General features: G+C 52.3%; 1 protein-coding gene across 1 annotated transcript in view; it reads right to left on the bottom strand.

Moving 5' to 3' along the window:
- Positions 1-16,331, bottom strand: part of Galnt2 (polypeptide N-acetylgalactosaminyltransferase 2) — a 112,432-nt gene that overhangs the window by 22,372 nt on the left and 73,729 nt on the right. Inside the window, exons 4-6 of the mRNA XM_032887406.1 lie at positions 2,236-2,334; positions 1,972-2,039; positions 1,695-1,760 (exon numbers count right to left, since the gene is read on the bottom strand). Coding sequence (XP_032743297.1) covers positions 1,695-1,760; positions 1,972-2,039; positions 2,236-2,334 — 233 coding nt within the window. The remainder of the gene's footprint in view (positions 1-1,694; positions 1,761-1,971; positions 2,040-2,235; positions 2,335-16,331) is intronic.

Below are 16,331 nucleotides of genomic sequence, written 5' to 3'. Positions count from 1 at the left end.
GGATGCTTGCAGGAACGCATTCCTGCCGTGACCGGAGCTGCACATGGAGACCTGAGCAAAGTCTGCACCAACCAGGGACACGAATGCCATTCGTGTCATCCTCGCACACTGCAGTGTCAAGAGTGCCATCTCTCTGTAACTGCTGGAAACTGGAAGAGAGTGAGGACAAATAGCAGCAGCACACCAGAGAGGCTTCCAGACCCTTCAGAGGGAAGGCCGTTTTTCCCACAGCATCCCACACAGATGAGACCCAACAGCTCGTCGTCTGCAAAGTCACGTCAGCATGCGGGGACAGCGCTTGCTCCGTTCGATGAGGACAGTTCTCCTTCAGCGAGCTGTCAGGGTTGAGCCTGTGATCCTGTGGCACGCCCGGAACATGGAGACCCTGAGTTTCTCACAGCCGGGCTTTAATGCCTTCTCTAAACCTTTGCAGCCACGGGTGGGCTTCCCAGGCCCGTGGGTGGAAGACAGGAGTCAATTTTCCAAACGTGTAAAGACAAAGGTGATTTGGAAATACGGCCTCACGTATTGACAGCTCCTACTGGTTAGGCTCTGACTATCCTTCCTGAGCTACTGGGACAGAGCCCCCAGGTGGAGGGAGAGACACGTCACTGCTACTCCCCTGAAGTAGCTTCAGTGGGCCGGGAAAGGTGTGTGGGAACTGGAATCTCTGAAGAAGCTGTATCCGTGTAGAAGGCCATGCAAAGTTTGAATGTTGCAGATCACAAGCCATTGGCCTCTCTTGTTTTTATTAAATTTTAATTGTATGCGTACCAGCATATTTTGCCTACATGTATATCTGTGCCCCGTGTGCCTACTACCTCAGAGGTAAGGACAGGATGCTGGATCCCCTGAGACTGGAAGCTACAGACAGCTGTGAGCTGTCATGTGGGTACGGGACTCGAACCTGGGTCTTCTGGAAGGGCAGCCAGCATTTTTCTAACTGTTGAGCCAGCACTCAGCCCCACTGGCCTGTCAGCTCAGTACCAAGCTTCATTATCTGACCAAGCATCCTGTGACCACCGGGTCTTCAGATCACTGCTTTCCACCAACCACAGTGCCAAGTGTGTCACACACAGCACCTGACACCACAGCAGAGGCTCCTCTGCTCTACTGTGACTTACCTAATTAATGCCTCCACCAATATATTTGTTTATGCACTGACTTATGACTTTGTGTTCTGCGACTAAGCTCATGGCCCCTCTTCCACTGCAGAAGCCATTCGGAGCAATCTGATTCTGTGATTCTGGCCACAACATCTGTATCTGATTCAGAATAAAGCATGTTTTTTTTTTTCCTTCCCTCTGGAGCAAGAGTGTGTGTACTGCACTAACACAGAGGCTGGCACGGAATGGCCGGTCTTGACTGTCAACCTGACAGGACTTAGAATCACCATGGAAACATACATTTGGGTACGTCTGAGAGGAACTGTCTAAATTAGGTCAAAAGTGGGTGGCAGCGTGTCATGGGCTGGGGTCCTGGACTGTGTAAGAAGGAGCCGTGAACCGAGCGCCGGCGCTCATCTCTCTCTGCTTGCTGTGGGCCCACTGTGAGCAGCTGCCTCACGTTCTGCCGCCGTGGTAGACTGCATCCCTGGAGCTAGAAGCCACAATAAACACTTCTTCCTTTAAATTGCATTTGTCATGCCAACGAGAAACCACCTCACAAGTGCCCCTCGAGAGGGGCTTTCTTACCTTCTCTCCGGTCATTTCTGAGGACCCGCACCTTCTCGATTTTCCCCAAGAGGGCCCCATCCTCCGCTAAGGAGAGAAAAAAGAGCAGAGAATAGTGAACTCTGAATCTACACAGGGCTCTAGGCTGGAAGGCCACATACTTGGTCACCTATGGAAAGCCCTTCCCCTGGGGTCTCTGGAGGACACCTCTTTCCTGCTCCTGGTGTCAGCTCCACTCCATCCTGTATTAGGTCACTCCTCCCAGACACCCCAAACCAGGAAGGCTGATGAAACTCACGGTCGTTGCTGTAGTCATCCACCAGGATTATCTCCTTGATGAGGTGAGGTGGACTCCTCTTAAGGACACTGAGGAAAGAGAGAGGGACGGAGCCTTGTACGGGCAGAGCTCTGCTTGGAGTCTCCTCTCTCTTTGGCCCCCAGCCTTGGCTGGAGGAGCCAATAGCTACCCTGTGCCTGGCAGCTGATGTCCTTGTCTGTAGGCCCAGCTGATGCACCCGAGATCCCCGGGAGACGCTGGGAACCTGAGGTCTGTTGGCCTCACCTGACCACCGTCCGCAGCAGGGCCGACCTGGCTTCATTGTGGAAAGTGATCACCACGCTGGTGGCTGGCAGGTCCACTCGCCACTGCTTGCGCTGACACCTGAGGAGAAAGAAAGACCACCCTGTGAACAACAGACATGCCTGGCAATGGCAGTGACGGATCGTCCCTGCTTCACAAGCAGAGTGGGCTGCCAAGGCCGGGAGACTGTGCTTAGCCTGCCAGCTGTGGGAGGTTCTGCTTACAGACAAGGGAGTTCTGCAAGCTGTATGAACTGAGAACAGATTTCTAACATGTAAGACACGTGTCCTAAAGCCGTGAAATCCTCCCGCTTTCAGACACACACTCCTCAGCTGCACGCCTGACTCCCCCTCGGCGTGTTTTTTTCCTGGGGGACTGATGCCAGCCATCGCTTTTTTTCTCACCTTGTGCTTTGCCTGCAACAGGCAACGTGCTGCTTGGGTGACCGGCTCTCACAGCATCAAAGGGCCCACTGCCTGCCGTCCCTCACACTGCCTGCCAGGCCTCCTCCCGTGACCTGGTGCCAGAGGAGCAGGCTGTGTTCACGGAGACCAGACTGGCAGGTGGGCGGGAGCATTAGGGCTGTCTCAAGTGCAGGGCCGAGGCGACCTAGGCCTGCAAAGATGGCAGGTGGCACAGGACCTCTGCCTTGACTGCGGACGCCTCACACTTGAGCCAATGAGGGACAGTTTTAGAGCCACGCCTCTTTTCAAGTGTAACACAGTCAAAATATCCTAGTAAAGTAGGACCAGCTCAGCAGAACTCATGTGAGGACACCTCCAGGCCGCTCTGGGGACGCTACACAACCCCCCACCCCTGGAAGGGTGAAGAACTCGTTAGAGCCTTGGGAAACGGTCAGCTGTGTCTGGGTGTAGCCAGAGTCCTGAGCGGCCAATGGTGATGGCAGTGACACCAGACTGAGGAGCAGCCGGGCTGACAGCGTGTACTGAACCGAGGGGGGAACCCATAAACCCCAAGGGGGTCCAGTCCCTGCCTCTGTCAACTCTTTGGGTGGCAGAACCTTCCATGGTCCCACACACTGAAGACTCAGTTTACCCTGCAGCTCGTCAGACTCCCCCAATTGGTATTTATCTTGAATGGAAATGATTTTGGTGGATTTTGGTGGATTTTGGAAGAAGCCTGGAGCTCAGTGCTGGACCAGTGAGCTGGATGCTGGGGTAGCAGCCACTGGACACCAGCAGAGCGGTGTGGAGAGGGCAGGCACTGAGGCGTGTGCTTCCCCGGGACTGACTGACGAGCCCAGACCTGCGGACTGTGAGCAAGCAGGAGCAAGAAGAGCAGCGCGATTATAAAGCAATTAGGCTGCGACGGCGGAAGGGGCGTCTCTGGTTAATTCCAGTCATTATAGTGCGTTCTTTTTAATTAATCACACGAAAAAATTGTATAGGAGTTGTTTGTGGGGAGCCGGGGAACGAATTCTACAGTTAGCATCTGATCTCACTGTAGATGAACCCTCATGGACAAGACGATTGATAAAAACAATTAGCAGGAAGGTAGCTTAAAGAAGAATCTGTCAAGTTTCAACTGGAAACAAATTACCAAATGATGTCACTGCCAAGTGGCCAATCTGTATGCTGTAAGAGGGGGGGCTCGGTGCTTCGGGGCCCACTTAGCCAGGTCCCCACTCAGCCCAGGAGTGACTGAGCCAGCAGACCTAGGTTGGGAGACTTCCCGGGGTTCACAGGGCTGAGTGGGCATGTGAGAACCGCAGGGTAGCATTTTTCACTCTCAGACTGCTGGCTTCCGGGCCCATCCAATCATGCCCTAGTCTCTCATTCTCCTCGTCTCTGCAGGAGGCTCATCTTCCAGGAGCTTGGGAAGTCTCCTAGGCTCTGGAAGCATTTGCTGGAACAGGCAGGCGGCGGCTTCACACCATTTTATTAAAACTCCTCTGCATATTCATAAGGCTCCGAGCTCAGAGTCTGGGCAATCATGAGCTTCGGCAGGATCTCATTCTTAAGGAAGAGGAGTAAGGAGTACAAACCCAAGGATCTCACACCCCCATGGGCAGAGTGAGTGTGTGCACAAATCCAGATAAGCCTCACACTCAACCCAGATGGGGCCCCCAGGGGGATCACTTTAAAAAGAAAAGCAATTAATTTTGAATTTAAAGAGTCTTGCTTGGCCCTGTCAGCCAGTCTTGGCTGTTCTAGAGGCAGTGGGAACGAGGGTGGCAGCTGCTACAAGTCAGTCAGCTATGGAGGCTTCCTCCCAGCCATGCAGGACTGAGAGCTGACAGCAAGAGAACGCGGCAGCTGAACTCTCTCTGCCCAGACACTTCCAAAGAAGCCCACTCTGGGCCCTGGTTCACCTGAGGCTCCAAAGACTTGGTACTGACATTGCCATTCTGGAAGGTTCCTGTCTGTTAAGATGGCAACTTGACAAGCCAGACACATAAAGATCACACACACACACACACACACACACACACACACACACACACACACACTGATCGATCGCACGCACCTACGTACGCATGCAACCTATCTGAATTTTCTGGTTTTGTTAAAGATCACTGGGGGCGTATCTCTGAGAGAACTCACATAAGGAATAAAATTAACTTGAGTGAATTTAGTCCTCACCTGGAGATGTGGGGAGTTCAACTCTGCCAAGAGGAATTGGGATCAGGGAGCCGCCCCCTGGCTCTGTGAAGACAGTGGGATGTATCCCCCTCTGTCCTGAGCTGAGGTGGGAAGATAAGCCCCCCTTGGCTGCTCTGACTTCTGCCTCGGCCACTCACCGGACACATGAGACTCCATGCTAACAGTCAGAAGTCTTGAGAGTCTGAAGAACTTAAGATAGATCCTTCTGCCTCCCAGCCTGTGCATGGAAACGCAGGGAGGACTATTACCACTGGAACACTGGGATGCAGGCCATGCGCAGACAGTAGCTAACTGGAAGCCTGAACCCCTCCCTCCCCCGTCCCTCTGCTGTGCTTCTGACCCACAGTTCCTCTCAGCTGGGGGAAGACATATTTGTCAGCTCAGAGGCTGCCGTGGCAATTGATACAATGTTCCCAAAGTGTCTGGAACAGTATCTAACCTGCTGTGTGGCTGGCATGCTTGCCAAGCCAGAGCTGACCAGTAGTTTGGAGCTGGACTACGTTCCCCACTCTGGAGTTAGCGTCCAGAGTGGGCAGCTGCTGGAAGACAACAGACAGCTGACCACCATGTCGCCTGATCTGGCCAGGGGGTACCAGTCACACAAGGAGTGAGTTATTTGCAGGTGCCAGGCTCTGCTGAACACTGACTGGAACTGGAACAGTAGCCAGGCAAAAAGCCCTGGGCTGTGCTGAAGCAGCTGCCCTTAGATTCATTTTTAAAAACTATTTTTTAAGTTCCCAGATACACATGTATCTGTGTTAAGCCTATTTCCCACGTACCTCCTCCTCCCTTCCCAAGAGTCTCCTCTGTTCCAACCTAGACAGTTTCATTTTTTCCTCCATGTCATAAATATGTGTGTGATTTTGTGTATCTGTATAAAGTCTAGGATCCGCAAGGAGAGAGAGTGAGATGTGTGTCATTTGAGATCCTATTATCTGCCTAATAGGATTGCATCAATTTTCCTACAAATGGCATGACGGCTCCTTCCCGATTTCCTTGCCTTTCCCCATGCTGGTGGCACCTGGCCTGCCTCTTTAACACGGCTGCTGCTGTGACTAGCGCCACAGTAAATGTCAATGTGCAAGTGACTTCTGTATGATCTTGACTTGAACGTCCTCTAGGTAAATCCCTGGGAATGGTGCGGCTCCATCGTCAGAAGATCCAGTTTTGTGGGTTTTTTTTTTGAGAGACTCCACACTGTGTGGAGAGATGCTCCTCACGGCAGCGGCATTCTGCAGAAGCAGAACTCCTGACTCTGACCATAGCCAACGGCACACACAGCAGACCCTGCCGCAGTCAGATGTGCAGCATGGGCCTGCTGGAAACAGCCCTGCCCCTCCCTGCCTGGGCCTAGATGCATGTCTCAGGCTCTGTCTGCCCTGCAAGACAGCACAGGTGGCCCTACATTTCAAGTTGGTTGCCACTGAATCTTCTAGAAGTTGCCGTGAGCAATCAGATAACTTCTAACTTAGAAATGGAGGCAGACGTCGAAAGACAGTTAAAAGAACCAAACTAGCTGTTATGTAATGCTTGCCTAACCAAAATGCTCTTAGTGGCCCTCCCAACAGCAGGGCCAGGATATCCAGGCCCCAGCTGGCTCCTAGCCAGCCCTGATATCTACCCAGACTGCTCTGAGTCTTCGAACACCAGAGAGCCAACTCCTAAAATATTTAATGACCTTTGCAGGCTGCTCTGAAATGAAGCTTAAGGTCTGGCTGCCAGGGTCTGACAGGCCCTGTTCACCCTGGGTTTGCTTGTCTTGTGTCACCATTGTTAACCTAAGACCGCTTTCTCACGTCTACAGTCCTGGCACCACATTCTGCAAACATAAGAGGAGCCAAGTTCAAAACCACAGCATTCGTCACAAGACGCAGCCTGCCTTACTGGCTGCCCTGCCGCGGAAAGCTTGGTGCCCTCTGGGAGGCTGAGGGTTCAGGACAAAAGCACACACAGGGTCAGTAGCCGGGCCCAGCACACTTGAGACTGGACAGCCAGGGAGGGGCGCCCAGCTCACAGAGGAAGTCTGCACCTGCAGAGCCTCATCAGGTGCACTCTGCAAGCTGAGCCATCACACAGGGCAGTGAAACGCTTTCACCCGGGCCACTGTCTACTCTCCGATGCCTTCCGTTTTGCAGAAGTTAAATTTTAACAGAAAACTCTGAGAACAGTAACGGCCTCAGACAGCGCTGTGTGTGAGAGCTTCCTTAATCTCACGAAGGACGCCTCACCAGCAGTGTGCACTTGCCCTCTGAGCTGGAGCCACTTCTGCGAGTCAGAGCAGAACTGTCCTTTCAACTCATTCCTCCTGGTGACGGGGCCCTCCCAGGAGTTCAGCTGCAGAGCAGATGACAGGAGCCATGATGTACCCTTTCCCCTGCTTGACCAGATGCCTGCCTGCCCTGGTCCTCAGCTGCAGATGCCCTCCAACTCCGGTTTCCACAGCACGGGATGGCCCAGTTCTGCCTCACGCAGAGCCACCCGTGCCTCTGTTTGCTCCACGCCTCTGGCATCCTCGTGGCTAAGCTCCAGGGCAACCTTCCCAGGAACTGTCTGGGTGAGTGGCTTACTTTCCCTCCTTTGCTTATCTCTTCCAGGCCAAATGCCAGAGCCTCAGCGCTCTGGTGGCGATCTGACTTTCCCTTACGTGAGCGGATGGGCGAGTTCTGCCCGGCAGGAGGTCTGGAAACTGCTTGACCACAGACGCCTTTAGTGTTCTGTGCTTGACAAACTGCTCAGCTGGCAACTGCAGGCTGTGCTGGATCCCGTTTTTTTTTTTCAGAGATAAAGACAGACAGGTGTTCGATCCCTGGGGGTGTCGGGGTAGCCGTGAAGCGGAGAGCTGTCACCATCCACACTGTGGACAGGACGCCAGCACCATCCCATCTCTTCAGGCAGCACCCATGAGCTGCTCAGCTCTTGGCGTTCTCCCACGAGCCTGGCAACCTAGGACCCAGACAGTGGAAGGGCCACCTCCTGGAAGTCGTCCTCTGACATCTGCGTGTGCGCACGATCATGTGTGCACGCCCCCCACCCCCAGGAAAGAATCGAAAAGATGTGATAAAATTTAAAGAATGTAAGGGTGTAACAAGATAGGGGACGAGACAGGAGGAAACACGAAACCACCTCCCACCAGTGCCGTTTTGCACGTGAGCAACACTGTGTAAATGAAAATCTTAACTGTGTTTGTTTGTGAGTGCACATGCAGTGCCCTCAGAGGCTGGGGGAGGGCACTGGATCCCCTGGAGCTTCGTGAGCCGCCTGACGTGGGTGCTGGGAATGAAACCTGGGTCCTCTCGAGAGACATATGTGAGATCTCTCCATTCTCCAGATAAAAGTCTCTGGAAAGATGATTATGGGGCACTGGAGAGATAGCACAGTGACCAAGGGCACCAACTGCTCTCCCACATGACTGGGGATAAGCTCCCAGCACTCACGTGACGGCTCACAACCCAGTGGCACTGGGTGGCACTTGCAGTGGTGCACAGACACACATGCACATAAAAACTTTTTAAAAATCACAAAAATTAAGACTGTGATCATCTGACCCCCAAATCTCAAACAAAACAAAAATGGGGTGAGACAGAGACAAGCATATGTGCTCCTCATTAAAAATGGGCACAGTTTTTTATTCTTAGTATTAAACCAATACTTGTCTAATTACTACTCTTGCTAAAAATGGCAACTAATTGAGAGTTATAAGTAGAAAACAAACTGTTAACCAACTGGAGGGACAAAACAAAGCGAGGAGCAGTCAGTAAACAAAACTGTGCCTGCGTCAAAGGTGCTGACGACTAACCCTAAGATCCAAGACCCATGCGTCTACAGGAAGGAGGGGGAGGCCAGGAGCATGGAGTCCTGCCCACTTCTCCCCCACAGCTGCCTTCTAAACCGGTGCAGGCTCTCATCAGGGGCCAAGCAGCAGCCCCTCCATGCTCTTAGACCGGCAGGCAGCCTTGAGAACCGTGAGCCAAGTGAACATTCGCCTTTAGGGCGGATTCAGTCTCGGGTACTCTGTTACAGGGACAGGAAAAGAACGGAGATGCAGACTCAGGGTAAAACGGAAGACCTAAACACATGAGGAGACTAAAGGGCAGGGCCAGAGGGGCATGCCGTCTCTCCTACTGACAAGGCCCAGGCAGGAGAGGGGTGAGCTTAAGATCCGGCTGGGCTACAGAACGGCAAATCTAGTGGGCTCCGTTTCAAAATTAAAAGTGAAAATAATGACTCAGCGGTTGAGCGCTGGCCCGGCGTGAGCAAACCCTGGCCCAACCCCCAGTAAAGTGCAAAAGACAAAGGGAAGGAACATGAAGCAGCCTGTCCGTGCAGGCCAAGTCATGTGGCAAAGTGAGAGTTACAGACGGGGCAGGTTTACAGGGTTAGGGTCCTTCCTCTGTGCCAGGTGACAGCACTGTGGCCGGTCACACAGATGCTCTTAGAAATGAACGGCAGCCTGTGATGGCGCAGACGCAGGTGTCCACACGTCGGGAGGATTGAAGTTTACAGTGGGTGCTTTAAAAACATGTTCTAGAAAAACACCTAGAAAACATGTGAGTAAGGAGACAGAGGCTGGGAGTGCGGCTCTGTCGGTAAAGCACTTCCACACGAGCACGAGCACCTGAGTTCACTTCCCGGAGCATATGGAAAAAGGCCAGGTGCAGGTGGGCCCAGCATGGAGGACAGAGGGCAGAGACGGGCAGGTCCTCGGAGCTCACTGGCTGGCTAGCCTATGCAAATTTTCCTGCTGCAGGTGGAGGGAGAGACCCTATCTCAAAAATAAAGTGGAGAATAATAAAGGAAGAGGCCCTACCTCTGGCCAATCTACATTGAACACAGGTACATACATGTGTACACACACATGTACACACATGTGCATACACACATATGCACACATGCATGCATATGTGCACACACGTACACACTGCACACACACACACACACACACGTGAGGAGGACATGAAGACATGGTCCCGCATGCAGGCGTGTTCATGCTGCCCCTACTTACTTAGCCTAAACGGATCCCTCTAATTCTCAGTTCCCTCATCAACACAACACAGGGGCCACAACAAAGGCACCACCTCTCTAAGGCTGCTGTGGGAGCCAAGTGGGAAGAAATGTGTGTGATGTTCTTAGAAACACTTGCAGCAAAAATCCTCAGCTACAGAGAGGTGACACTAAGGCCACAGGTCCCGGGCAAGAAAATAGCATCATGCGGCCGTAACATCTGGCTTCTGAGTGGTAAGGAGCGGGGGAAGAAAGCCAATGACTTAAGTTTAAACTGACAGGAAGGAAAAAGACTCACACAATTGTGAAACTGTTGCCTAACACGCACTGGGTTAAAAAAGGAAAGTCAGAGCAGAACTCCAGACAAGTGGGAAATAGCAATATTTTGGTTATTTTAAAGTAGGCTTAAAAATAACTGAAATGATAATGCTACATTTCATAATACAAGGACACGAGAGACTCGTGAGTGCTGCAGCCCGAGCTCTCGGTGCTCATGGGGTGGGCGTGTGGGAGGAGCCTGGGGTGCTGGCAGACCTCAACACACTGGCGTTACTGAACTTTCCAGAAAGAAGTGAACAGACATGTATTCACCCCAAGTATGGCGTCGATGGAAGACCAGTGGAGAGCCAGAGGGGTCTCCGCACTCTTCACCGCTTAGCTGCTCATGCGTCTTGGCGAGCTCCCCCCGGAGAATACTAAAGGTCTGATCTTGTGAGGGTAAACACAGTGACTGTGATTTCAAGATGACAAAGGCCTTGTGGGGACCGGAGGGCAGTTCTGCAGAGGGACACACAAAGTAGTCTGTGCAGAACCCAGTGGGCGAGAAGAGCTTCCCCTTCCACCGTGGGCAAATCTGAGACAGATAGGAGCTCTGTTCACAAGGATGAGGGCCGGGAGAGAGTGAAGAAGACCCCACTTCTCTGCACGGTGGGGGACAGAGGTTTCACGGCTGCTGGAGACCTCGGTGCGGAGGATTAGCATGACTAAAGTGGCCACACCGTGGCTGGTCTTCACAGACGAAGTCCTCTGCAGAGAGTCGTAATTGCAGAAGAGAAGCATGCCTTCTCCCTCTGGTCATTTCAGTCATGTACCGCAGCCATGAAACAGGAGGAGGAGAAGGAGGAGGCCAGGGCGCTGGCCCCCAAGATCTGACTTAGAAACATAACTCCGAACTAAGCAGCGGCCTCCATCGGCCTAGAAAAACGTTGGGACTTTGTCTGTACCAAGGAGACATGACTAAAATATATTCACCCAACATGGTTAGCATGAACAAGAGAAAGGGACGTCCTCGTCCACTCCCAGAGAGCTGCGTGCATGAGCAGAAACCAGGCAACGCAAAGCCACACAGAGCTGAAGCTACAGCCACAAAAAGAGCCCAGGAACTGCTCCTGTGTGAGGCTCAGAGGCATATGGGTTTCCCTGGCTGTGATCAACAGCAGGATGGGGAACAAGTCAGGAGGAACGGCCTTCGGAGACTGAGTGCTCCTTAGCTTTCTGATGTGCTTTCAATTTTTGCTTTTTTAAAAAAAAACACAACAGATGTACCTACTTAAAAAAGAAAAAAACATGCGGGGTTGGGGATTTAGCTCAGTGGTAGAGCGCTTGCCTAGGAAGCGCAAGGCCCTGGGTTCGGTCCCCAGCTCCGAAAAAAAGAAAAAAAACATGCTTTCAAGATAATAATTTAAAAGGCAGTCGAAGAAACCAGGAGTGTTTAAAGAAAGGACAGAGGGAGTCTGCAATGCAAGGCTGTTCTGCAGGAGATGTGACAGATCCAGCCCGCATCTGCCTGAGAGACGTCCAGTCGCAGTGGCGGCTGCCAGCACGCTCGTCCCCAGTATTGTCACTGCCATCGTCTTACCCTGATTTCAGTGGATTGCCACTGCTAAGGCCAAGCATGAGACAGGAAGCAAACCCTCAGGTGAGGACGTAGAGTCTGAGGACACCATTGTGTGTCAGCCTCCGGGGGTGTGCCATGACAGAGAAAACTGGAGTTCTGGGCACTTTGCTAGTGGCCGGAGAGCCAGCACCCCAGTCACAGAAATAGCCATGTAGGTAGCTGGCCCGGCAGACCTCAAGGTAACCTCCAAACCACAGCTTCTCTAGAGGTGATGCTGGCTGTTCTGCAGAGACCAGGGAGCTCCTTCTCACTGACCAGTAAAGATTCGCAGCCCCTCCTCTTCTCAGGAGGAGAAGGACCTAGTAAGGACCCAGTGCCCCTTACAGCTACACCATAACAGAAAGAAAAAGCCAAAGGCGGACAACTCTTTTCATGTTTGGTAGCAAATTCTGATCCAGTCTTAACGCATGAAAAGGGCCTGGCGTGCTGTAAAAGGCCTGAATGCAGAAGCAGCGGGAGGCAGTCTATCTGCAGTGAACCGTCAGACACAGACCGTGCTCTACCTGCCACCGATGCCAGACAGACACACCAGCCCCAAGAGGAACGAGCAGGCGCACGGGCAAGCCCAGGCACCACAGCTCTTGGTGTACATTATTCCACGGGGAGTCCGTTCGACCCCTCCATCTTCTGCTTCCCTCTCCTGGGGCACACGGCACCCAAGGTGCTATCCTGGGAGAGGAAACCAGCTCCTGTCCAGACAGCAAACCCACAGACCCTGAGCTGTGATCCTCTGGAACAGAAAGATGGATTTCTACTCCTGGCAAGCACTGGCATTCTGTGACCGTGGCACAAACGGTCCTAAAAAGAGAGGGCAACCAATATCCTCACAACATGCTTCTGGAACTCACTTCCCTATACAAGCATAGGCATGCACACTCATGTACACCACATACATGTGCATGCACATACATTCTAGCCACACAAGCTTCCTGTGGTCGACTGGTTGGATCATTAAAGGAAACGGCTATCATTGTAGAGGTCTGAACTTTTTTAGACTGAATGGGGGCTCTGGGCAACCATAGGGTCTGTCACCAAGATCCAGTATCTCAAGGGTATATGGTTTGCAACAGAGAACAGACAGGATCGTTCATTAATCAGCGTCCGTGACTGTTGACCAGCAGGAGACGCCATAAATGCACAACCTAAGCGTGGAGTATAGGCGAACTGACCCAGAAAGGCAAGGCTCTCACGCCACTCCGCCACCTTCCTACACTACACGGAGCTTTTCCACTTCAGAGACAAATGAGGTAGGCCTGGTACTATGGATCTGTAAGCAGATACTCAGGAGGCTATGGCAGAAGGATGTCAAGTTTCAGGCCTGCCTGGGCTATATATAGAGTGAGTTCAAAACTCAGTCGAGGTGAATTGGTGAGGCCCTGCCTCAAAATAAAAAGTAAGGAGAGGGCTGGAGATGTCCCCTATGGGGGGGACACCTGCCTAGCATGTGTGAGCCCCTGGGTTCGATTCCAGCATTGCAAACAAACGCTCATACACACCCATGGCTCCTCGGCGATGGTGAGGTAAAGGCTTTCAAGTGGGCAGCTGAGGGAGGGCAGCCTGGACTGACCTGATTTATCCGGCCAGCCTGCTGAGTCTGTTTTCCCTGCTCTGATTCCCTCAGTGGCAGGCAGGTCATGGTTTCAAAGGTATTTCCTTAAACTGTCTGCTGCGAAACGAACCACACAGCAAGGAAGCAACAGCACACCCAGGGTCAGTCCTCGAGGTCGGCGTGGCGTATCACGTGAGTCAAGAACAAAGCTTCCCAGAGCACAGCCTGGTCTGCTCAAGCTGGTTCACACAAGCCGCTGGTCACAGGGCAGCAGTGACCAAGGCCAGCACAGAAGCCAGGGGTTCACAAGCCTTTTCGTATTTCCACAGATGTCCGAGCTCACTGACAGCGGAGAGACAGTCATGGTTGTACTGTGACTGCTTTGTAGATAAAAGCCCAGGGTCGGAGATCATCTCCACCGTGGTCTGAGAGTAACAAGCGACAGAGTTACTAACAAAGTCATGCCGTCCGTCCCCACGTCCATGACACTTCTGCTCAGGCTGAAATGCAGGACCCGTGATTTTCAAGCTAAACTAGTAATGTTCAATGAAACACTCAGGTGTTCCCCTGCATTCAGAGACAATAAAGTTGTTTGCTCTGGACAGTACTAGTCATGGAAAGCAGAGAGGCAGGGATGAGAAGTGCTGGGGAGACGGACTGCAGGCAGCCAGATGCACCCAGAGAGTGGGGCCAGCACTCCTCTGCCCTCCCCTCCCCTGCCAGGGCAGAATACATCCAACAGAGCAATGGCCTTGTGGACAGGAGGCCAGGACACAAGTTGGAACTTGCTGATGACAACAGGACCGAGATTAAGGTGGCAATCTTAGGAGCTGCTTCCTAGAAGACCTGGAAACTTCCAGACCGCTCCCACCCAACGGAAACCCAGCCCACGGTTCAGTTCTGCACTGCACAAAAGTGATCTGCCTATGCTTTCTGCAAAGTAGATCTCCCTTGGGAGATGGGAATGCCAGGGGTAGCCTTCAAATATCTCCGTACCTATTCACGACCAGAATAAGGCAATTCTATATGTTCTCTGTCTACAGTGGGATTTCAGGCAGACTTAATACATGCAGGGGTCGCTGAGCAGGAAGCAGGCTACATGGGGAGAGAGGAATACAAAATAAGAACGTAAGAGGGCAGAGGGCCAGTGGAAATAACCAAAAAGAATGTGACGAGGGCCTTGGAGGGAGAGGATGGGCTCACAAGGGTGGCAGAGGGAGTTACAGGCGCTCAGACCCTTCAACCCCCAAATAGGCTCAAGTCACAGAAGGCAATGTGCACACGTTCTTACAAATTACTAAAAAGCAAACAGAGATGTATCTTAAAGTGCAACTGTATGCAAAGACAGACTCTGTCCCGTGAGGAGCAAGTCATAGCTAATCTTCACTAGAACAGTAGGAGACACAGTGACTGAGAAGAAAAGAAATGCCATCCAAGAGGTCTGCACTCTTAGCTGGGGTTGGGGGAGTGTCTCAGAAATGAAAGTGAAACAAACACACCAATAGGATCTACTGCCCTGAGCTGGTGCCAAGAGGGGCCTCTGTGATCGCTTATGGGACACAGAGGGTCAGGGGTCCCAGGCTGGATGGAGAAGTACAAGGAATGATGGGAAGAAAGGCTGATATGAAGGGTATTTGCTGAAATCTCTCTCTCTCTCTGTCTCTCTCTGTCTCTGTCTCTGTCTCTGTCTCTCTCTCTCTCTCTCTCTGTGTGTGTGTGTGTGTGTGTGTGTGCATGTGTGCGTGTAAAGAATGATGAAGAGGCAAGGTGTGCTACTCAGAATGTAACAAACATCCGCTCAGCCTGATCTCTGCTAGTTTATCACAGCTGAAAATGCAGCTGGTAAGGGAAACACCCAGAGGGAGAGCAGGAGAGGAGGGTACAGCATGCAGGACTCGGCACGCCTTGAGATACTGGCCTTAAACTCGGTTCTCCGGAGCACACATCAAACACACAAGGACTAAGTGTCCTCCCACAGGACAAAGCTTGTCAGAACAGATGGAGGTCCAGAAGTGAACTAGAGGCTCCTTCGTTTGTCACATAGAAGGTTCGAGAAGGCAAAAACCAATGACGGAGAGACTTTATGTGACATCCCATCAGAGAGATGACACCCTCCAACTAAAGTGTGTTAGGCCAGCAGTTAGAAGGTATTGAAGACCAAGGGTCCTCTGGTTCCTCAGCCACACGAGGACTGCACTGCCCTCACGCAGGTCTTAAACCTCACAGTGAAAAAATCAGGTCTCACAGGCCTCAGTCTGTGCTGGCGGGCTCCTGTGGCAGCCCCCTCTTGGCATTAGCAGTGTTTACTCAGCAGAGTAACAAGAGTAGATACAGTTGGGGCTATGACCAGCCCACAGTTCCAATTCCAGCCAGGTCCTCTCAGGACATGGCCAATTCTGATGACCCAGGGACAGCAGGCACACACAGTAGGACACCACTCAACCAACCTATACCATCCTGCTGGAAGAGAGCGACACCCTCAGGAGTGCTGTCCCTAAGCGTGAGCTCTGTCTACAGCCAGATCTTCTGAAGGGTTTGTGTCAGCTCTCTCAGAGCACCAGAACAGGGCAACCAGGCTGTGCAAACTGAGCAGAGCGAGACGTTCTAGGTCGGAAGCCTGCTGGACAGACAGGTTTGTAACGAGGGCGGACCCTCCTCAGATGCTTCTCTGGAGAGTCCATAATCTCGGGACCACCTTTTAGTTTGAGATGCAAATGCATTTCAAAGTCCCTACATTTGAAATTCAAGATGAAGAGAAACAGAAACCCTGAGCCCGACTCAGTGCTGGGAGGCTGAGGGGATCTGTGCCCTCACCTAACTCATCTCGGTCTCGTGGGATTTAGTGGGACAAACACGAAGGCGAAGTTTGGCCCAGGGGAAGAAATCCCCGGCAGCGTGCTTCCATGTGGGCTTGCTGGTTTCCCAACAGAAGAAATCTTAAATTACCTTGAACTCCTGGCAGAGAGGAGACACCCCCCAAACCTCCAGTTCTGTTTGGAAGCTGCAT

The sequence above is a fragment of the Rattus rattus genome, chromosome 17 (genome assembly GCF_011064425.1).
Source record: "Rattus rattus isolate New Zealand chromosome 17, Rrattus_CSIRO_v1, whole genome shotgun sequence".
Lineage (NCBI taxonomy): Eukaryota > Metazoa > Chordata > Mammalia > Rodentia > Muridae > Rattus > Rattus rattus.
This window is presented reverse-complemented; position numbering and strand designations above follow the sequence as displayed.